This window comes from Panthera onca, chromosome Y, assembly GCF_046562875.1.
Source record: "Panthera onca isolate mPanOnc1 chromosome Y, mPanOnc1 haplotype 2, whole genome shotgun sequence".
Taxonomy (NCBI): Eukaryota; Metazoa; Chordata; class Mammalia; order Carnivora; family Felidae; genus Panthera; species Panthera onca.
In genome coordinates this window covers 21151535-21175933 of record NC_138358.1, presented here as the reverse complement: position 1 = coordinate 21175933, position 24399 = coordinate 21151535, and the positions used below count along the sequence as shown (strand labels likewise).

Genomic DNA, 24399 nt, shown 5'->3' with positions numbered 1-24399 from the left:
AATAAGCATAGATGCCAGATATAAGTCAATGCAAAGAAACTGGCTGTATTTCTATACACCAATAATAAAGCAGAAGAGAAATCAAGGAATCAGTCCCGTATACAATTGCTCCAAAAACCATAAAATACCTAGGAATAAACCAAACCAAATAGGTAAAATATCCAATATGATGAAACGTATAGGAAGTTTATGAAAAGAAATACAAAACACAAAGAAATGGAAAAATATTCCATGCTCCTGAACTGAGAAAACAAATATTGTTAAAATGTCGATTCTACCCAAAGCAATCCACACAGTCAATTCAATCCCTATCAAACTAACCCCAGAAACATTCAGAGAGCTAGAACAGACAATTCTAAAATGTTTACAGGACCAGAAAAGACCCCAAATAATCAAAGTAATGTTAAAATAAAAAAGAAAACCAAAACTAGAGGTATCACAACTCTGGACTTCAAGGTATACTGCCAAGCTGTAATCATCAATACAGTATGGTACTGCACAAACACAGACACATGGATCAATGGATTAGGAAAGAAAACCCATAAGCGGACCCATAAATGTATGGCTAACTAGTCTTTTACAAACATGAAATTGTATCCAGTGGAAAAAAGACAGTCTTTTCAGCAAATGGTGTTGGGAAAACTGGACAGCAGCAACATTCAGAAGCATGAACCTGGACCTCTCTCTTACAACATACATGAAAATGAACTCAAGTGGATGAAAGACCCAAATGTAAGACAGGAAGCCATCAAATCCTAGAAGGAAACACAGGCAACAACCATTTTGACCTTGGCTGCACCAACTTCTTAGATATTGTTCCAGAGGCAAGGGAAACAAAAACAAAACTGAACTACTGGACCTCACGAAGATAAAAATCTTCTCCACAGCAAAGGAAACAATCAACAAAACTGTAAGGAACACAGTGGAATGGAAGAAGGTATTTGCAAAGGACATAAAGGGTAATATCTAAAATGTATAAACAACATCAAACTCAACACCAAAAAAACAAATAATCCAGTGAAGAAATGGGCAAAAGACATGACAAAAGACACTTTCCCAAAGAGGCCATCCAGATGGCCCCTCTGTTTGGGAGGGGTTTGTTCTGGGAGTTTTCTGGTCAATGTCTGGGATATTTAGGATTATTTGATAATTATTTACTTGTGTTCCTGTGTTGATGGGAGCCTGAAATAAGTAAGTAAGTAAGTAAGTAAGTAAATAAATAAATAAATAAATAAATAAATAAATAAATATTTAAATATATATTAATATAAATATAAATATAAATATAAATAATAAATTAAATAAATAACTTAAAAATGAATAAGTAACTTAAACAAAAGAAGAAAATCCTGCCATTTGCAAAAAACGGATGAACCTGGAAGATATATGCTAAGTTAAATAAGCCAGAGACATAAAGAAAAATACTTTACGGTATCATGTATATGTGGAACCTAACTAAAAAATAGAGCTCAAAGAAATACAGAGTAGAACGGTGATTTCCAGAAGTTGGGAGTTGGAGGAAATGTAGAGATGTTGGTCAAAGAGTAAACAATTTCACAACAACAAATTAGATAACCTAGATGGACAGGGACCCATTTTGAGAAGCACAAAATCTACCAATGTGGAAAAAAGAAATAAGCTAAATAGACCTAAAGTAAGAGATTAGTCAAGTTAAAAAAAAAAAAAAACTGTAATCAAAGGAAAGCACAGGATGCAGATGCCTTTTTCCTCCAAATACAACAAAGACATAAAAAAAAAATGAATTCCAGTACATCTTCAACCTTTTCAACAAATGGAAGAAAATGGAAAACAGCACCATGGCAATAAAATATGTTACACCTCCGTGGAAAACAGTCTAATGATTATTCAATTACAATGTAACATAGCAATTCCACTTTTTAGAATATGACAGAACAATTCCATTTCCAGGTATGCACTGAAAACACCATTTATTCAAACAATATCAAGGGATATTTGTATATCTCATGTAAATACAAAAGTTCCTAAGAACCTATTCCCAATCTTGGAGGGAGACAGAAGCAGAGCAGGAGGACCTCAGGCTCCCATCAACACAGGAACACAACTAGATAGTTACCAAGTAATCCTAAATATCCCAGACATTGACCTGAAAACTCACAGAACAAACTCCACAACTAGAGGGAGAGAAGAGGCCACACTGAGTAAGGAGGAAAGTGCAGAGATGTGGTTTAGGGTAGAAATGGAAAGAGGGTGCTACAGAGGTCCTGGTCCCAGAGAAGAATGAGAGAATGGAGCTACAGAGGAAGACTCCCAAAACCACTGTGTGGGAAAATGAGGGTCTGAATTTTCTGAGTTCTTGCAACCAATGGGGCTCAAATATTAAAGGTCGGAGCAGCTGGCTGAGATGGGGCCCAGGGGTACTGCACTGCTCCTGGAGAAAATACAGGCAAACAACTTGCAGGTAGATGGCATGGAAACAATGATTAGAAGGTCACCTGAGGCATGGGGAGGGAGGGGCGCGGGCATTATTCAGTCACTCTTATTGGAGTTTATCCCTGAGAGGCAGCATTCAGCATTCACACAGATACCTCTCTAGGAACAAAGGATCTGGCTAGCCTCATTTCCTTTCCCCAGTCCTCACCATAAACCCAGAACCAACTGGAACCTACAATGACTGCCTAACTTGCTACACCAAGTTGCACACCCCTACACTATGACAAGACCACCTTTCTCAGTCAAGCATGCCTCAGTCCCAGTGTGGCATGCCAGGTCCTCCCACAGAAAATCAGCATAAACCCCTGCCCACACCACATCTCCCAACCAGAGAGTCCTGCAAGGCTTCAGCTCTGGTAAAAGTGGCGTCGGCCCTCACGTCACAAGCATACCAGAGCACACACCACATTCTTTCCAAAGACCAAAAGCAGCCTCTGGAGATATGTCAGAAAGACAGAGGAGTACTACACAATGGCAAAGTACTCACAGCACAGTGGAGACCCTCCCTAAAGTGGCAGGCCCTGGGTACTACATGACCTCTTCTTCATAAAGCCACGACTCTCAGGATAGGGAGCCATAAGTGTGTTTTATAACACAGAGAAGGAGGCAGAAATGAAGACAAAATGTGAACATGGAAGAATTTATTCCAAATGAAAGAACAAGATAAGGCAAGTAGAGATCTAAGTGAAACAGATATAAATGACATACTTGATGGAGAATTTAGAACATCTGTAAGGAAACAAGCTGGGATTCAAAACAACAGAAGACCTCAGGGACATCCTTACCACAGAGATAAAAGTGTTAAAAATGAATCCATCAAAAATGAAAGATGCAACAGATGAGATTAAAAACCCACTTCATATAATGAACAGTGCACTGGAATGAGGAAATAAATAACTTAGTGACCTAGAGAAGAAAAATGGAAAATAATAAAGCTGAACAAAAGAAAGAATAATTACGGAACATGAGAATAGATTTCAAGAACTCAGTGACTCCATCAAATGTAGTAACACCCATATTATAGGAGTTCCAGAAAAAGGAGAGAGAGAAAAGGGGGAAGAAAATTTATTTGAGGAATAATAGCTCAAAACTTCCCTAATGTGGGGAAGGAAACAGACATGCAAATCCAGGATTCAGGAAACACAGAGAATCCCCATCAAAACCAACAAGATCAGGACAACGCCAAGGTATGTTGCAATTAAACTTGCAAAATATAGCATTAAAAAATCCTGAAAGCAGCAAGACAACAAAGTCCCTACTATACAAGGAAAGACCCAGAAGGCTAGCTGCAGATCTCTCAACAGAAAGTTAGCAAGCCAGAAGGCCATGGAATGATGATATATACAATATACTGAATGGGAAAAACCTACAGGCAAGAATAGTCTATCCAGGAAGGTATCATTCAGAAGAGAGGGACAGATAAAGAGTTTCCCAAATAAAACTAAAGGAATTTGACAAATTAGTTTCCCAGACAAATAAAACTAAACCAGCCCTAAAAGAAATATTAAAGGGGACTCCTTGAGAGCAAAGGAGATATCAAAAGTGACAGAGACACAATGTCCAGAAACAAAAAAAGCAACAAAATGTTACTAAGTACATATTTATCAATAATTACTTTGGATGTAAGTTGACTAAATTCTCCAATAAAAGGAAATTAAGGAAGAAATAAAAAAAAATACATGGAAACAAATGAAAATGAAAACACAACAGTACAAAACCTTTGGGATACTACGAAAGCAGTTTTAAAGCCAACAGAAGGAAGCAAATAATAAAGACCAGAGCAGAAATAAATGATATAGAAAAAAATCAGACAACTCCATGAAACCAGGCGCTAGTTCTTCGAAAAAAAAAGAAGATACACCGCTAGCCAAGCTTATCAAAATGAAAAAAGAATGGACCCAAATAAATAAAATCACAAATAAAAGTAGAGAAATAACAACCAACGCCACAAAATTATTTAAAAAAAAAAGAATATTAGAAAAACTATAGGCCAAAAAATTGGACAAACTAGAAGAAATAGATAAATTCTTTGAAACATAAGCTGCGAAAATGAAAAACAAACACAAAAAAGTGAAAACCTGAGCAGGTCAATAACCAAAAAGAAACTGAATCCGTCATCAAAAACTTTCCAAATAAACTAAGTCTAGGGACAGACGGTTTCACAGATGAATTATACTAAACATTTAAAACAGTTAATACCAAGGGATACAGGAGTGCTGGATGCATAGGGGCACTTTTACCCCAATGTTTATACTAGCACTTTCAACAATAGCCAAATTATGGAAAGAGCACAAATGTCTATCAACTGACGAATGGATAAAGAAGTTGTGTTTGTATACACAATGGAATACTACGTGGCAATGAGAAAGAAAGAAATATGGCCTTTTGTAGCATTGTGGATGGAAGTGGAGAGTGTTATGCTAAGTGAAATAAGTCATACAGAGAAAGACAGATACCATATGTTTTCACTCTTATGTGGATCCTGAGAAAGTTAACAAAAGACCACGGGGGAGGGGACGAAATAAAAAAGAGGTTAGAGAGGGAGGGAGCCAAAACATGAGAGGCTCTTAAAAACTGCGAACAAACTGAGGGTTGATGGGGGATGGGAGGGAGGGGTGGTGGGAGGGAGGGAAGGGTGGGTGATGGGTACTGAGTATGAGTCCTGGGTGTTGTATGGAAACCAATTTGACAACAAATTTCATATTAAAAACATAAAAAAATAAAAGAGTTAATACCTATTCTTCTCAAACTATTCCAAAACAAAGAAAAGGAAGGATATCTTCCAAACTCATACTATGAGACCAGCTTTATCTTGATTCCAAATAAGAGGAAGACTACACTGAGAAAGAGAACTACAGGCCACATCCCTGATGGACATGGATGCAAAACTTCGCAATAAAATACTAGCAAATATAATCCAACAATTTATTAAAATAATCATTCACCAGATTATTCCTGGGTTTCAAGGTTGGCTCAATATTCACAAATCTACATGACACTCCACATTAATAAAGAAAAGGATAAGAACCATATAATCATCTCAACAGATACAGAAAAGCATTTGCCAAAAAAAAAAAAACAAACCATCCACTCATGATAAAAATCCTTAATAAAGAATATTTACAGGGAATATACTTCAACATAAAAAAAGGACAATTATGAAAAACACATAGCTAGAATCATCCTCAATGAAGAAAAACTGATAGTTTTCCCTTTACAAGAAAGGGATGTCCACTCTCCACTAATGTCATTCAGCACGGTAGTAAAAGTCATACCCTCAGCAATCAAAACGAAAGAAAAAGCAGAAAAGAAAGAGAAAGGAAAAGAAGGAAAGAAATAAAGAAAAGGAAGGAAGGAAGGGAGGGAGGGAGGGAGGGAAAGAAAGAGAGAGAGAGAGACAGAGAGAAAGAGAGAGAAAAAGAGAGAAAGAAAGAGAGAAAGAGAAAAAACTGGTGAAGGCACTCTAGGAAACAGTATGCAGATTCTCAAAAAGGTAAAAATAGACTATATAATCCGGCAACTGCACTGCTGGGTACTTACCCAAACAATACAAAAACACTAATTCAAAGTGATGCATGCACCCCAATGTTTACAGCATTTATTATTACTATTATTATTATTATTATCATTATTATTATTATTATTATTATTATTATTATTTATAACAGGCAAAATATGGAAACTGTCCATATGTTCACCAACTTTGAGTAAAAAAGTAGTTATATATGTAGGGAAGCATGGGTGGCTCAGTCGGTTACACATCTGACTTTGTCTCAGGTCATGATTTCGCAATTTGTGAGTTCAAGCCCTGCATCAGGCTCTGTGCTGACAGCTCAGAGGCTGGAGCCTGCTTCAGATTCTGTCTCCCCCTCTCTCTGCCCCTCCCCAACTTGTGTTCTCTCTCTCAAAAATAAACATTAAAAAATTAAAAGAATTTAATTTAATTTAATTTTTTAAAAAATTTAAATTTAAATTTAAAATTTTAAATTTAAAAAGAACTTAAAAAATTAAACGAATGTAGTGATCTACATACAAAATGGAATATAAGCCATAAAAAAGAATAAAATCTTGCCATTTGTAATGACATGTTTGGAGCTAGAAGCAACATAAGTTAGTCAGAGAAAGGGAAATACCATATGATTTCAACCACGTGTAGAACTTAACAAACTAAACAAATGAGCAAAGGCAGAAATGAAAGAGAAACAGACTGGAAATAGATTTCTAACTCTAGAGAATAGAAGAGAGGTGGTAAGGGAGGTAGTTATGGCTTAAATAGGTGATGGGCATTAGATAGGTACTTGTGATGAGCACATGTATTGTACAGAAGGACTGAATCTCTATACTGTACACCTGACACTAATATTATAGTGTATGCTAACTAACTGGAAGTTATATAAAACTTTAAATTAAGAACAATTCCCAATACCTGTCCCCCCCCCCCCATAGTAAAGGTGGGAATCAAAAGGTGGAAACAATCCAAGTGTGCATCCAGTTACAAACTGATGAACGAAATGCAGTACAGATATACAGTGGAATATTATTTTGACACCAAAAATGATAAAAGACTCCTATAACATTGATGACAGATCATCCTGTGTAAAGGAATGCAGAAACAAAAACCCACGTATCATACGATTTAATTGCTAGGCAATAACCAAAACAGAAAAATCAGTATTCACAGAAAGTTGATTAGTAATTGCCAAAGCCTCCAGGGAGAAGGTAAGTAAAGTGACTGCTCAATGCGTACTAGGATTCTGTAAAAAGTCATGAACATATTCCAGAGCTAAATAGGGAGGATGCTTGTGGAAACCAGCAACACTTACGCAGCTGCTCCTTTCATTTCCCCTCTTAGCCTCTGGCATCTATTAAGCTACTTTCTGTCCGTCTCTACGTCTATTGTTTGTATCTAAGAATTAACTAAATTTCACCCAATTTCCTATCTCTAAATGGTTAAAATAATAAATTTCATGTTAGTCTACCACTTACAAAACATTAGTTAATTACTCACTGAAAAACATTGAACTTACGAGGACACTCGGCTGGTGAGGACTCTCTCCCCGCTGTTTCTCTGAGACAATTTATGCTTACAGACTTTTTCAATAACAAATTCTTGTTATTAAACAGAAGAGTAGAAATTTAAGGTGGTAAAAGAAATGTGAGGCACTAAAAGAAAATGTTACACCAGTAAATAATGTCCCCACTCTTCCCCTTCAAAATGCAAGTATTATTTGGGGGAGCAAGACTTTACATATACAGAGAAATAAGAGTTTCAAGAAGGCTTAGAGCATAGATTCTTCATCAATTTCAAGTTAAACATTTCTTAAAGATAGAAAGTTCTAAATTAAAAACAATACATTATTAAAGGGGGAAAAATTAGCCGTAAATAATCTAAATTACTTAATGCAGCATCTTCTTTAAATAAATACCTTGATATACTCAATCCAATGCTGGAGAAGAACTTGAAAGCCACATTCTATCTTACTGAATACTTGGTAGACTAAAGACAAATCCTCAATTCTATTTTCATCAAGAAGAAAGCTTAAGCCTGAATATTAGAAACATGAAAGCAAAATTAGCAATACAAATACCCACCTCAGATATACGTTAAATGATACATTAATTTGAGATTGTTACATTCAAGACATTTACTCTGGATTAAAAATGCTACAGTCCTAAACTTTGCAAGTAAGTGTCGTATCAGTAAGTGTCTATTAAGAAATAATTAGATGGATGGCAGAAAAAAGAGTGTAATCTATTCCTCTGGACTATTTGTTTTTCCACTGTCATAAATGCTGTCTTGTAAACCACTGTGTATTTCGTATTATTGCCGCAAAACATACATCACATAAATTTATAGTAAATAAGTTTGTAATATAGATATTACTGTGCATGAATTAGAAAATTACAGATTTTAAATAGAACTTTAACTAGACACATTAAATATCTGATTAAGTGCCAGATACTGATTTTTACATAAGAACAGGAAGGTATACAATATACCCAAATACATGGACAAATATAATCATTCTATAAATAAATAAACAAGCATAAAAACCCCAGAATGCAAAAGACATATAGCAATATATTTGCTTCTAAAAAGCCACGTGTTCAGCATCAGAATACATCACTATCGACACGTTGCTTTTCTCTATTCGACATTACCTGAAGAACCCTCACCGTCCAAAGAAACTTTCTGCCAACTCTATCCTAGAAATATATATACCATACTGAACATATAAAATAAAGAAACTAAGGTTAATAAAATATCATAATTTGCTAGTATCTGCCAATTTATAAATTAATAACTTTTCAGCATTCGTCAACTTTGGAGATCTAAAAACTATGCTATTTTAGTTCACCTCTCACTTCCCAGTAACTGTGTTGATAAATTCCTACCTTTTTAATCAATCCATACTACCAGTTTACCATTTATTATTATGGTTTATGTGAAGTATAAATCGTTTTCTGTTCAAATTTAAATTCGTTATAAAAACAGAAAATGAAAAAAGCTATAACAGATGACATATTCGGTTGTAGATTTTTTACTGGCATTTCTAAGCATTAAAACTGTCACGGTAAACTGAAAACTGTCAATCATTAAAAAGTTGTTCTAAACTGCACAGGGGCAATGACTGCACATTGTCATTAATATACTAAAAACCAATCAAATATGTGTGTTAAAACAGACTGGTTTTATGACATGTAAATTATATATCAATGTTTTAAAGACAAGTAGGACTTTGGTAGTGAAACATTTCTTAAATCCAAAGATAGGACTTGAATAGAAAAATATCTTAGTTTTCCACATTTGGGGCCTCATTATTTACAAATCTCTATTTTCAATTTACATTATAAAATATTATTGTTGAGATGAACACTGAACCATCCTACACACCTACAAAACTGATTGGAGGATTAACACAACACTCTGCACAACCTGAACCACAGAATTCATCAGGAATTCACCCCAAAAGAAAGAGCACGAAGAAACGACAGCCAGGGATTTAACCAACACAGATACAAGCAAGACGTCTGAACCAGAATTTAGAATCACGATAATATGAATACTGGCTGGAGTCCAAAATAGACTACAGTCCCTTTGTGCAGAGATAAAAGAAGTAAAAAAATACCCAGAGTTAAATTAAAAATGCTATAACTGAGCTGTGATCACGGATGGATGCACGGGCAGCAAGCATGGATGAGGCAGAAAAGAGAATCAGCGATATAGACGACAAATTTACAGAGAATAAAAAAGCAGAGAAAAAGAGGGAGATTAAGGCAAAAAAGCACGATTTAAGAATTCGAGAAATCAGTGACTCATTAAAAAGTAACGACATCAGAATCATAGGGGTCCCAGAGGAGGAAGAGAGAGAAATAGGGGTAGAAGGGTTAAGTGAGCAAATCACAGCAGAAAACTTTGCTAACCTGGGGAAAGACCCAGACATCAAAATCCAGGAAGCACAGAGGAACCTCATTAGATTCAATAAAAACTGACCCTCAACAAGGCATATCATAGTCAAATTCACAAAACAGTCAGGCAAGGAGAGACTCATCAAAGCAGCAAGGGAAAAAAGTCCCTAAACTGTAAGGGAAGACAGAACAGGTTTGCAGCAGACCTATCCACAGAAACTTGGCAGGCCAGAAAGGAGTGGCAGGATATTTTAATGTGCTGAATCAGAAAAATAGACAGCCAAGAATTCTTTATCCAGCAAGATGGTCATTCAAAATAAAAGGAAAGATACAGATTCCCAGACAAACAAAAATTAAAGGAGTTTGTGTCCACTAAACCAGCCCTGCAAAAAATTTTAAGGGGGACTCTCCGAGGGGAGAAAAGATGAAAAAAAAAATGTATGTATACACACACACATACATATATACGTACACACACACGTATATGTATACATATATACAAATATATATACACACGCACACACACATATATATGCACACACACACACATGCATACGTACATATGTACGTACATACATACATACCAAAATCAAGAAAGAAAGAACCAGAGAAGATCATCAGAAACTCCAATTCTACAAGCTTTATAATGGCAATAAATTAGTATCTGTCAGTACTCACTCTAAATGTCAATGTACTCAATGCTCCCATCAAAAGACATACGGTAACAGAATGGGTAAGAAAACAATTACCATCTATATGCTGTTTACAAGAGACACACTTGAGACCTAAAGACACCTTTAGATTGAAAAGGGGATGGGGAACCATCTATCGTGCTAATGGTCAAGAAAAGAAAGCCAGAATAGCCACACTTCTATCAGGCAATCTAGACTTTAAAATAAATAATGTATCGAGAGATGCAGAAAAGGCATTGTGTCATAACCAAGGGGTCTACCCACCAGGAAGACCTAACAATTGTAAACACTGATGCGCCAAATGAGGCAGCACCCAAATATTTAATTCAATTAATCACAAACATAAAGAAACTCATTGATAGTAATACCGTTATAGTAGGAGACTTCAACACCCCAATCACAGCAATGGACAGATCGTCTAATCAAAATATCAAGGAGGACACAATGGCTTTGAATGACACACTGGACCAGATGGACTTCACAGATATATTCAGAACATTTCATCCTACAGCAATAGAATATACATTCTTCACAGGTGCACATGGAACGTTCTCCAGAATTGACCATATACTGGGACACAAATCAGCCCTAAGTAAGTACAAAAGTATAGAGATCACACCGTGCATATTTTCAGACCACAACACTATGAAACTCAAAATCAACCACAAGAAAAAAAACATTGGAAAGGTAACAAATACTTGGAGACTGAAGAACATCCTACTAAAGAATGAATGCGCTAACCCAGCAGTTAAGAAGGAAATTAAAAAGCATATCGAAGTCAATGAAAATGATAATACCACATCCCAAAACCTCTGAGATGCAACAAAGGAGGTCATAAGAGGAAAGTACACAGCAATCCAGGCCTTCCTAAAGAAGGAAGAAAGATCGCAGAGACACAACCTAACCTTACGCCTTATGGAGCTGGAAAAAGAACAGCAAATAAAACCTAAAACCAGCAGAAGACAGGAAATAATAAAGATTAGAGCAGAAATTAATGTTATCGAAAACAACCAACCAACCAACCAACCAACCAACCAACCAACCAAACAGTAGAACAGAACAATGAAACCAGAAGCTTCTTCTTTGAAAGAATTAACAAAATTGATAAACTAGAGTGATTGATCAAGAAGAAAAAGAAAAGGACCCAAATAAATAAAATCAAGAATGAAAGAAGAGTGATCACAACAAACACAGCAGAAATAAAAACCATAATAAGCGAACATTACGAGCAATTATATGCCAATAAAAGGGGCAATCTGGAAGAAGTGGGCATATTCCTAGAAACATGTACACTACCAAAACTGAAACAGGAAGAAATAGAAAATTTGAACACACCCATTACCAGTAAGGAAATCGAATTAGTAATCAAAAATCTGCCAAAACACAAGAGTCCAGAGCCAGATGGCTTTCCAGGGGAATTCTACCAAACATTTAAGGAAGACTGAACACCTATTCTCTTGAAGCTGTTCCAAAACATAGAAATGGAAGGAAAACTTCCAAACTCTTTCTATGAAGTCAGCATTACCTTGATTCCAAAACCAGAGACCCTACTAAAAAGGAGAACTATAGACCAATTTCCCTGATGAACATGGATGTCAAAATCCTCAACAAGGTATTAACCAACAATACATGAAAAAATACATTAAATACACTAAAACAATACATTAAAAAAATTATGAACATGGATGCAAAATCCTCAACAAGATAGTAGGCAACTGGATTCAACAATACATTAAGAAAGTTATTTACCATGACCAAGTGGGATTTATACCGGGGATTGCAGGGCTGGTTCAATATCCACAACACAACATGATTCACCATATCAATAAAAGAAAGGACAAGAATAATACGATCCTCTCAATAAATGCAGAGAAAGCATTTGACAAAATACAGCATCCTTTCTTGATAAAAACCCTCAAGAAAGTAGGGATAGAAGGAGCATACCTCGAAATCATAAAAGCCATATATGAACGACCCAATGGGGAAAAATTGAGAGAATGGGGAAAAAATTCCTGACCCTAAGGTCAGGAACAAGACAGGGATGTCCTTTCTCACCACTGTTACTCGACATAGTATTGGAAGTCTTAGCCTCTGCCATCAGACAACACAAAGAAATAAAAGGCTTCCAAATCAGCCAGGAGGAGGTCAAACATTCACTCTTCACAGATGACATGATACTCTACATGGAACACCCAAAAGATTCCACCAAAAACTACAAAAATTAATTCATGAATTCAACAAAGTTGCAGGATATAAACTCAACGCACAGAAATCAACTGCATTCCTATACACCAACAGTGAAGCGACAGAAATACAAATCAAGGAATTGATCCCCTCTTCAGTTGCACCAAAAACCCATAAAATACCTAGAAATACATCTAACCAAAGAGGTAGAAAATCTATACACTGAAAACAATAGAAAGCTTATGAGACAAATTGCAGAAGACACAAAAAAAAAAAAAATGGAAAAAGATTCCATGCTCCATAGGAAGAACAAATATTGTTAAAATGTCAATACTACCTAAAGCAATCTACATACATATTCAATGCAATCTCTATCAAAATAACACCAGCGTTCTTCACGGAGCTAGAACAAACAATCCTAAAATTTGTATGGAACCAGAAAATACCCTGAATGGCCAAAGCAATCTTGAAAAAGAAAACCAAAGCAGGAGGCCTCACAATCCCAGACTTCAGGCTATACTAAGAGCTCTAATCATCAAGACAGTATGGCACTGGCACAAGAACAGACACTCAGATCAACAGAACAGAAGAGAGAACCCAGACATGGACCCACAGACGTATCACCAACTCCAGGATATTAGTTCCAGTCTTTTGAACTCATTATCTAGGGCAGCTTTGTCCTGTGGCTGTGTGCAGTGTGAAATGAAAGGCTGCTCTAGTAATGGCAAATACTTTAGGTATGGTATCTATCAAACTTAATTCTCACAGAAACATTGCTAAACTTTCAACTTTGCAGTTTGCAGACTGCTGGTGGACAAGTTATGGTGGAGAACTGATTTACTGTTGGTGCAAGTAGGTATATTTCTTCTAACTTTGAGGCTAACAGCCTAGAAGTGTGCCCAGAAGGTGAAGATTTCCTGCACAAAGACACTGATGAAAGAAATCTATCAATGTAGTTCACAGCCAAATGCAGGGTCTCATTCTGTGCTTTGTACTATTCTCCTATTTAAACCAGTCCACAAGCACAGAAAACTGTTTATTAGGTCTTACAGATTTCTCCATGTAACCCACTTGAGGCCTGCATTTAAAAAAAAAAATGTTAACACTGAATTCATTTTTGAGATACAGAGAGACCGAGCACAGGTGCAGGAGGGGCAGAGAGAGAGGGAGACACAGAATCCGAAGTAGGCTCCAGGCTCTGCTCTGTCAGGACAGAGACCTAAGCGGGTCTCGAACTAATGAACTGCAAGATTATGACCTGAGCCCAAAGTGGACACTTAACGCTTCACTGACAGAGCCACCCAGGTGCCCCTTTAGGTTTACATTTAATCTCCATTTCCCTAAGGTATGTGTCAATATCCTCATGATAATCCAGGACTTCTTTAACATTCATTGGGTTTCCATCTTCTAGTACAATTGATATGTCCGTAATGCGTGGTGACTCAAAACTATTATCCATTGGATAATCAAGAGATACCAGTGGTTCTCTTGGTCTAGGTAAAGTAAAAGCTAAATTGAAAGCCAGCACATTTTCATGATTTTTTTTTTTTTTTAGATTCATCTGGCCTTTTTCAGTCTATTCTTGTGTTTTATCCGCCTGGTAAATGGAGGATGCTTACTGTTTGCTTCCCAGGGAGGTACAGCAGCATGTTCATCATGCATAGGAAGATCCTTAAGAGGCGCAATCTGTTGTGTCTTGGGCCTTTGCTGTGACACCGCAAAGCATGGTTCCTGGCCTTCAGTACAGCCACGCCTTCCCAAGTTTATTGAGCAGGCACCACCTTCTCTTGGTTGATGTTCTTCTGGTCCTCTTGGATTGCCATGTGCTACAGTTATCAGCAGCCCCTCTGGTTCTAGGCCTGGGCATGGAGCTGCCCAACATCACAGCTTCTGGGATCTTGGTGGGATAAGTCTGTGGCGCAAAGCAGTGTGTACTCTTTCCCAGGCCAAGAAACACTCCAGCCACATCCAGCTGCCCCATCTCTAGGCAGCTTGCCCGCTAAGGATAACGCAGTACCAAGGAGGTTGCAAAAGGCATATGCAAGCAGTGTGCAGGGATAAAGATGCTTCCAAGACGCAGCAAGCAGCCCACTGGAGTGGCAGCTGGCTGTTCCTGCAGTTCAGGTAGTTAATACACCAAATAACTCAATAAGGCATTTTCAGAGACACTTGCCATATCTTCTGCACTGTAACTACATCTATACTGAAAATAGTTAACAAGTTAAAATGCAAGCATCAAAATATTTAGAGTGCACTGTTTAGCTCATACAGGATTCCTATTCCTAAAAGGTTCCGCAGGTGGATGGTACTGATGGCTCCAAATATTGTGAATGAAATTACTGCCACTGAAATGTATGCTTAAAAGTAGTTAAAACGGTGAAGTTTAAGTTATGTATATTTATCAAAAGAGGAAACTTACAATCGGAAGTAATGGTATTTCACTGTTGGCTTATAAATGTATACTTCCTATATCTCTCAGACATAATTTTAGATTAATAAAACAAGGCTGCATCTTGTAGACTTTCTGGTTTGGAAAACAATTTTCTTCAGAATGTTGAAAGATTGTGCTCATTTCAGCAGCACATATCCTAGAATCTTGAAAGACTTTTATCTTTTAATTTTTGCCATTATTGTGGCCTCTGTGTAGATGAACTCATGGGATGGGTGTTTTGTTTTGTTTTGTTGTTTTGTTTTGTTTTGTTTTCTCTGGATCCAACCATTTCTCTGAACCTTCACTTTGCAGTAAATTGTACCCTAAATATCTTCAGTCAGTATTTAGTGAATACTGAAGGTAGGGGAAGATATGGGACTTCATTTTAGCTAGAAAAAGTTACTAAAAATGCATTTATTTAATATAAATGTGAGGATCTACATAAGACTGCACATAATTACAAATGCTTCAACTGAAAGCCTGAGATACAATGGACCTATAACATTTCTAAGGAGAAATTTAATTTTAAATAAGGAAATCCTATAAATAAGCCAAGATTTGTAAGAATATTTGTATTAAGATGATCCAGAAATCACCCCTAGTTCGTAACTTCTCGGGGATACCTAATGTTCTAATGGGTGATTTGTCTTCTGAAATGTCTGCCTAACATCCATGTTAGAATCAGTCTTCGTTCCCTGACCATCGGCTTAATTATTGCGAGGACTGCAAGCCCAGAAGAGATGTAGGTATGAAAGGATACAGATAATGTACACGATGGTTAACCCATAAATAGGCATCCGTGAAGTTTACTACTATCTGGAATCCTAATAAACAAGAATTTTTCTTTCCACTAATAAGCAAGAGTTCACAAATTTTCTCCAATCCAATATATGTCCATCTGTCCATTCAGCAGTGAAAAAACTAAAACATTTCCTCATTCTTACTGAGAATCCTCTCCTTAATTCAGGTGTTTCACAAACTATGTGGAAAGCCTTGTAGATATGCACATTTTTCTGTTACCACAGAAACAATAATCTATTTAGTAAGTCAAACAAACAAACAAACAAACAAACAAACAAAACCCACTGGTTTTCAAGGACAAACACCTGTTGTACCTGTAGAAACCCATCCCAAAGATGTTTCCTAGAAGAGTGAAAATGTCCGTAAGTCATATGGGGGGCTTACAGTATCACTCTATTCTAAGACCAAGATTAGAAACACAATTATTTTAATTTTATCTAATTCCATTCTATTATTGTGCAGTAAAGGATATCTCTTGCTTAAAGAAAAGTCTGGCCTTTATACAGCTTCTGGAAGGTAATCAGTAAACTCTCTGAATACCACGCAGGATAAAATTTTATTTACTGGGGGGCAATGGGCCATGCTACACAGTTCATGGTAAAATGTGACTCATGGTGGGGGGTTTGGGCCAGGAAATACCAGCCTGATCTCTGAAGGGACTGGACACTAAGATCAGTCATGCTGAAAGTCATCCATGTGATGTGAGTTTCCCTACTTGGCAACACTATATGCATGCTTTCAATCACAATTTCTAGGAGAGTTAAGCTCTGTCCGTACAACCCTAGTGGGAGAAGACCACTGAAAGTTCATGCCTGGACTTTGTTCTATGATCCTCTTCTCTTTGATGATTTCAACTTACATGGTTCATCATTATCTTTTCTGAATTCTTGGGAGTACTTTTTAGCAAATTGCTGAACTTGAGGGTGGTCCTGGACACCTCACCCAGCTGCATTCATATTCCAAAAATAAAAAAAAAAATAAGATGATAGAAAAATTTTAAATTATGAGTTCTTCTGACTCTATTTCATTTTAATTTCAAATATCTGAAATACCTTTCTGATGATATGAATTTCCTTCTAATAGAAAAATTCACAGTACTGGTGCTCTCCCCACTCTATATTTCTGTTGTCAAATAAATAGTTAGGGGTGCCTGGTTGGGTCAGTCAGCTGAACATCCAACTCTGGGTTTCACTGGCTCAGGTCATGATCCCAGGTTCATGAGACTGAGCCTGTGTCAGGTTCAACAACAAGTGTAGAGCCTTCTTAGGATTCTCTCTCTCTCCCTTTGGCCCTCTCATCAGGGTCACTCTCTCTTCAAGTGAAATGAAATGAGATTAAATGATATGGAATGAAATGAGATGGAAAGAGATGAAATAAGATAAATTAAAATATAGTTAAATTTTATGTATTTAATTTATTTACAAGGCACTTCAAGTGATAAGGAAAAATAATAACCAAATGTATACTGTGGACAGGAATAAAACTTAAAATTATAGAATACTCTGGATTAACATACGAAAAAGTCCTTTCCCAAGAATAAAATTACCTTAATTAATATGACATTCTCCCTTCTTCAACCATAAAATCAAGGCTCCATCTGTCTAAAAAGTTACTACAATATTCTCCTACATGCTCTTTGTGCTCAAGAAGATTTTAATCATATCTAGAATATAATCCAATTTTTCAAAAGGCCAATGTGATCAACTACACTTACTCTCTCCAGTTTAAACTAACATTCACTATTCCCTAAAGCCTTGTTAAGTATACTTCAGCAACACCAGGATTCCCTGTTTATGATCATGCCTAAATCTTTTCCTCGTGGGAGGTCACTAGACACAGACTCTCCTTTCAATAATGTACTTCTTTTCAACGTTAGGTTTTAGTTTACATGCACTCATTTAATAAGGTTTTCTAAAAAATTATGTCCTGTATTGAATCCATTTATTTTGCACCAAGAAGCAAAAGCTCATCACAAATTTGTTGAACAAATGTTGCCTTTACGTGAAGAAAAGGGAAAATACCAGAAGCAAAACATGTGCTCAACAGCCCTAACCTACAATCTAAAATTTTAAAACACCAGAAAAAAAGGTAACAATACAGACTATTTTTAAAACATCAGCCAAAAATAAAGCTTGAGCACATTACTATCTCAAGGTATATGTGTAACTCTCATTTAGTATTCTTATAAAAAAACCCTGAATATACTACATGACACAAACTGCTTTGGCAAATGAGAGAATGAGAAAAAAATTGTATCTGGTTTTATCAATCATTTTAAAGGAAGACTTACACACAGAATGCATTAATAATTAAAATCATTTAAAAATGTAAAAAAATAAAATTATTTTCTTTAATAATGCCTTCTCAAAACATACATATTCTCATTTACCTTTCTGAAGAACTGCTGATAAGTGTTCACCTAGAAGCTGCTTTTCTAGCATAGTGACCAGTTGTTTCCTGTTTAAAAAAACGAGTTTAGAATCACTGCAAGATTCTCCTAATGGAGAGTTAAAACGGTTTTCCAAAACCCTGCTGCATATATTATTGTCATCTGTCCTGATTTCTGTTTTACATTGTTATGCATGTATGAGTGCCATAAGATTTGTAGTCTGGTCTTCAGGAGACTGAATTTCATTGCATGAACTTCTGATTTCAGAGTTATAATTATCATTACATAACTACAGAAAATTATGTGATAATAATAAACATCTAGTTTACATAAAAATTACTATTTTACCTCTAATTAAACAAGACCAACAACAAATTTTCTAAAGTTTCCCACTCATCCAAAAAACTAAAAAATAAACTTACGAAGAAATTTTTATTTGTCAGGCTTTCCCATCTTTTTGATACAAATGAAGAAAGGAGAAAGGCAGGAACTAAGCAAAAAAGGTGAAGAACTATATTATTTAATCCTATCATACGACAACTTAAAAGTTTTTTAACATTTATTTTTGAGATACAGTGAGAGAGAGAAAGCATGCACACGATCAGGGTAGGGGCAGAGAAAGAGGGAGACACAGAATCCAAAGCAGGCTCCATGCTCTGAGCTATCAGCACAGACATGAACTGAGGCAAGGTGAAGTCAGATGCTTAACTGACTAAGCCGCCCAGGTGTCCCTGATAATTTCTGATCTAAGTAAAGCAAAATCAAAGTGTATATAAATATGGTATATAGAAATTACATATACAAATACAAAATATGTAATTCTTACTGTGTGTTAAGGCATAGGTAGGTTCTAACTCTGTCTACTTCTCCTTCTAGGAGCTTCTTGATGTGGTAAAGACACCCAGGAATCTGAAAATAAAATTTTTACCTTCCTATTTTAAGAATCATGGGACTTAAAGAACGAAAGTTACAAAGTTTTTGTAGCAAGCAAACAAAAACATTCCTCTTTTAAATCAATTTAGTGTCATAACCTTGAAAGGCACAGCTATATGGTCATTTTGTTTCTATCAAGTCAGAATGTCAAGAATTATTAAACTGGTTACAGCTTGTAACTGGAATCCATGGTTTGAAAATTTAATATAACCAAACAAAAATATAAAATACATGAAGCAAAGGGCTGTTATAAATGAAGAGAAACACTGAAAATTCAACAAAAGCTGATGACTTGACTACATACAGATCTATGATGCACAGTACATACAGAATGTACATGATATATAAAAGGACATATATTATATCCAAAATAATGGATAGAGTACTCAGACAGAAACCAGCAAGTTAACATAATACTTTAACAACACTAAACACGAAAAAGTATTTATAGAACACTCCACTCAACAACAGAATACACTTCTGCTCAAAGTGCACACAGAATATTCTGCAAGACAGACCTCATCAATTCACAAAACAAGCAAATAAATTTTAAATGAATGAAATTATAAAAACTGTGCTCATTCATCAAAATGGAGTGAAACATGGGAAAATAAGAAAATTTGAGAAAGTCACAAATATGTGGAAATTAGACAACACATTTCTCAATAATCAAGGTGTCAATGAAGAAATCAAAGAGAAACTACAAAGTACCTTAAAATAGGTGAAAACGGGGCTAGAACATACCTAAACTTAATATGGCAGCTAACACATTATTTAGAAGAAAATTTATGGTTATAAATAATTACATCAGAAAAACAAAGACCTCAAAACAAAATAAACTTTAAAAAAAAACCTACTTCCTATCTAAAGACACTGGAAAAAGACAAAGTAAAACGAAAGCAAATGAAGAAACAATATTTAGCATAGAATTTAATGAGAGAGAAATGAAAAAAAAAAAAAACAATAGAAAAAAAATTAACCATACCAAGAGTTGCTTCTTTGAAAAGATCAACAAAGTAGACAAATCTTTAGCATAACTGACCAAAAAAGAAAAAAAAGAATAAAAAATTGTCAGGAAGAAAGGTTTGTCAAAATTTATAGGAATTATAAAGAAACATGGTTCTTTACATTTTAATAATCTTTTCTATGGATATTGAAAGAATTTATAATTATCATCTTGATCTCAAATACCTCTTTTTTTTTTGCACTAGCTTCCTTCCCTCTGCTGCATAGAACTTGCTTGTTTCTTCTAAGAATTTACTCTCAAAAGATTCTTGGTAAATCTAATAATGGAATATATAAAAGAAACTTAGTTAAAAGTTATCTTTAAGATATGACATTAGAAATCAGTTTCAATTTAATGAAAGTTAAGGAATTACTTACCCGCAAATCAGAAAGCATAGTTACAAGCCTTTGAATAAGACATCGATCAACCGTTTCGCCATTTCTTTCTTTCACAATCAACACAAGAATTCCATCTATGGTCCTGCTACGAACATTCTGATCACAAATTATATATGATTTAAATAATTCAAGGCCCATATCCCTAAAACAAACAAAAAATCTGCCTAAATTTTGGCTTATATTTTCCCCATCAGTTACACTTCTGTGTATATAATGCATTTCCCAGTCGAAACAAAATATAACTTGATGTTAAATTCACTGTATCTACAGTTGGATAAATATTTCTATTTTGTTTTTTGATGGTCTGAAATCACTAAATAAGATTTCAGTGTAAATAAGGCACAGTGGATGACATGTATAATTCAGTAATTTCTTAAAAATTAAGCAAAATTTAGGACGCTAAAGCTTCTAAACTGGCCCTAGATTTTTAGCCTTCATAATAAGCACAATGGTATGAATAATATCGACATTAATATCAACTTAGTGACCTTCTAGTGTTTTATAACGAAGTATTTCAAATGGGATTCAGTGTCCTAGATTAGATTCTAGAACTAGTATGTTTCCTAATTAAGACATGTTTTTAAATTGAGGTAAATTATAAAGTAACACTTAAAACTGTGTTACCATGTACTCAAATATCATTTTAAAAAAGTCAAAGTTTTAGGATACAAAGAAATACACATTTTGAAAATGATTTTTCTCTTATTGTGTTGTCTCTCAGAAGATAAAGGAGGTGATTATAAATCACATGTAACAGTGTTTTAAGTAATTATTTGTATCTTACCAAATTGAAGACAACATCAAAATTTGAAACGCATAAGTTCTATCTAGGAACAGAAAAATGTTCCTAATCATGCTCTGTTAGAAATAAAAAAATAAAGGTAAAACACTACGTCTCAAAGATTTTTTGGTTAAATTATCATCCCATCAAATAAAAACTTAACTCTTAAGAAAAGCACATAATTTATAACATTCTTATCAATCAAACATGGGCAATAATGTATTTATTTCTCTGGTAAAGATAACCTTTCAAATTTTTCACTCTTTTCTACGCTGCTAGTTCTTAAATAATAAAGATTAATAGAAATATATAAAGAAAATTTATTAATGGGTTATTTTATGTAAAAACTGCCGATATATGAATATTAGTGGTAAGTATAGTCTGCTCAACACATCTTTGAAAAACACCTACATATACATTTTCAGCAGACTGAAAATATAAGACAGAGCTGTACCATAAAAGAAGAGGAAATATGGAAAATTAACAGCAATACTTACGAAGACCAAGGCCGGGTACAAATATAACATTTCACCGCTTTTATTTAAAAACACACACAGCAGGAAGAGAATTCTTTATAATGAATATACTGGTTATGTACAAACTTCTTTATTATGAATATACTGGCTATGTACAAATTAACTGCGATGTGAGCATATATAAGAAGAGCAGTTCTCACACATTATTGTCTCAAGTCCCCTTCATATTTTTAAAAAGTACTGATGAAAGCAAAGAATTATCACCAGTGTAAGTATCTGCTAATACTTACCGTACTAAAAAATTAAACTGACAAAACTTTAGGTATTAAATTCAAGTTATACTAATATATTAATGAAAATGTAATTAATTTGTAAAGAAATAAGGTTTTAATCATTTAAATTTTAAAATAAATTACCAAAGGGCATGAACTTTCACTTGTAATATGAATAAATTTTGGAGATCCAATGTAAGCATGGTGATGAAGTTAATCACCATATGTGCTGGAAAGATACTTGGCAGTTGCTAATAGAACAGATACTTAACTGTTATCACCACAAAAAGTTAATGGTAATGATGAAAAGTGGTAATTGAGGTATTAGCTAATTCTACCGTAGTAATCATTTTGCAGTATACAGACGTTACCAAATCATCACACTGTACATCTTAAACTTGCACAATGTGATGACTCTATTATACCAAAAAACTTGGTAAAGAATTCATAATCTACAAAAGGAAATAGAGCATTAATGCTTTAAACACACCTTTTAAGTGCTATATTACAAACATGCTTTTAAGTGCTATAATACAAAGAGATGGGAGAAAGCAAATGAGAAGCAAAAGAAAACTAGGGTGGAATAAAAGCCAGAGTGGAATAGCCTAGAAAGCATGAAAGAAATGATAACCTTTGAACTACATCTTAAAAGAGTAAGAATTTTCCAGGAAATATTTTTCAGAATGATTTTTACATATTGCATGGAATAATCAACATGCATGGCATATTATTTCACACACACTTAATTTTGTGGCAAGTTCACCATCATTATAAATGGTGTAATCAACTGTGTAGGATTTAAAATATGCTTGTACAATTAACATCAGCAACAACTGTAGCCATAAATACACTGTTTTTAGAAAATGTCTACTTTTTTTTGCTTCTAACTTAAAACATTTATGGCACCTCTTTTGCTGATTCCTCTTTTAACACTACAGAGGACATCTGGAAATGTTGTGGGAAGGGGTTATTATGCTGTTGAGAGAATTTTGCCATGTTAACACTTTTGGGGAGGTTAAAAGAAATTGGTATTTGTATGGATTACAGCCCTCATTTTTAACCAAGACCCACAATTACTTTTTTAAACAAAGAAAACTAGAAAGATGGGATGTGGGAGCCATCAATGACTTAGGACACATCTTATGGTCCGAATGAGTGAGAATAACAACTCCAAATACAAAGAACTAAATCAGCCAATATGCTTGGCAATTCATTAAAACCAATTAGATAAATACTTTCATGTCATGATTCATGTGGGGACCTCCTTTTATATTTTAAAAATATAAACTCTTCAGTATCACCATTTTATTGAACTGTTTAGTCTATTCTAGTTTTTATTCTTTACATATGAAACTGAGAGAAATGTTTTCCATTAGTGAAGATTTAAACTCACTGCAGTTTTGTTTTTATACCTTAAATAAACTTTTAAATCTAATAATAGTATCAACATATCATATTACCTTATGCTTTATTCTGCCAAATAGAAAAGCAAACACAATTTACATATTTTCATTTTCAAAATATAGACATATTTTGTGTTGAAGTATTTACAGGTTTATCTATCTTATTTAGTATAGCTTTGTTATAGCTCTACTACACATTCCTCCATATATTCAAAACTCAGATGATAAATTACTAATTTCACACACTATTTAGTAAGACTAAATCTGACATACATTTTGTGCCTCTTGTTTAAGCTCCTATTAATGTTAAACTCAATTACATCTAAAGTATAATTATCTGTTTGGAAAAAAACACCTAATTGTAAGCGAATAAATAAATTAAAATTAAAACGTTAAAGAACTGAAAATTTTGGTCTACCATAAAAGTACTTCCAGAAGCTTTTAAATAAAGTATGGGCTAACTACAGTTTGAAGTTTTTCATTTACAGAACCATTTAACACATTCCATGATAATTCTCTGAACTAAAAATATAATTTCTATACTCTACTATTTGTCTGCTATGATTTTGCCAGCATTTATCCATTTTCTTTAGAAAAGGGCCATTATCCACAGAATCCATGAGGTAATGTTAAGAAAAACTTTATATTCTAACATTAACACACATTCTGCAAACGGAAGATATGACTTCTAAAAGACAGTATTTAAAACTGCTTAATGATAACCTCAGGTCCAAGGATGTCTGTCTTAAAC

General features: G+C 34.8%; 1 protein-coding gene and 1 pseudogene across 1 annotated transcript in view; both read right to left on the bottom strand.

Moving 5' to 3' along the window:
• Positions 1-24399, bottom strand: part of LOC145715065 (cullin-4B-like) — a 103537-nt gene that overhangs the window by 71174 nt on the left and 7964 nt on the right. The window contains 7 exon segments of the mRNA XM_081794646.1: positions 7899-8017; positions 18380-18447; positions 19206-19307; positions 20504-20595; positions 20696-20858; positions 21501-21574; positions 24197-24264. Coding sequence (XP_081650772.1) covers positions 7899-8017; positions 18380-18447; positions 19206-19307; positions 20504-20595; positions 20696-20858; positions 21501-21574; positions 24197-24264 — 686 coding nt within the window.
• Positions 13329-14767, bottom strand: LOC145714989 (cyclin-A2 pseudogene; annotated as a pseudogene).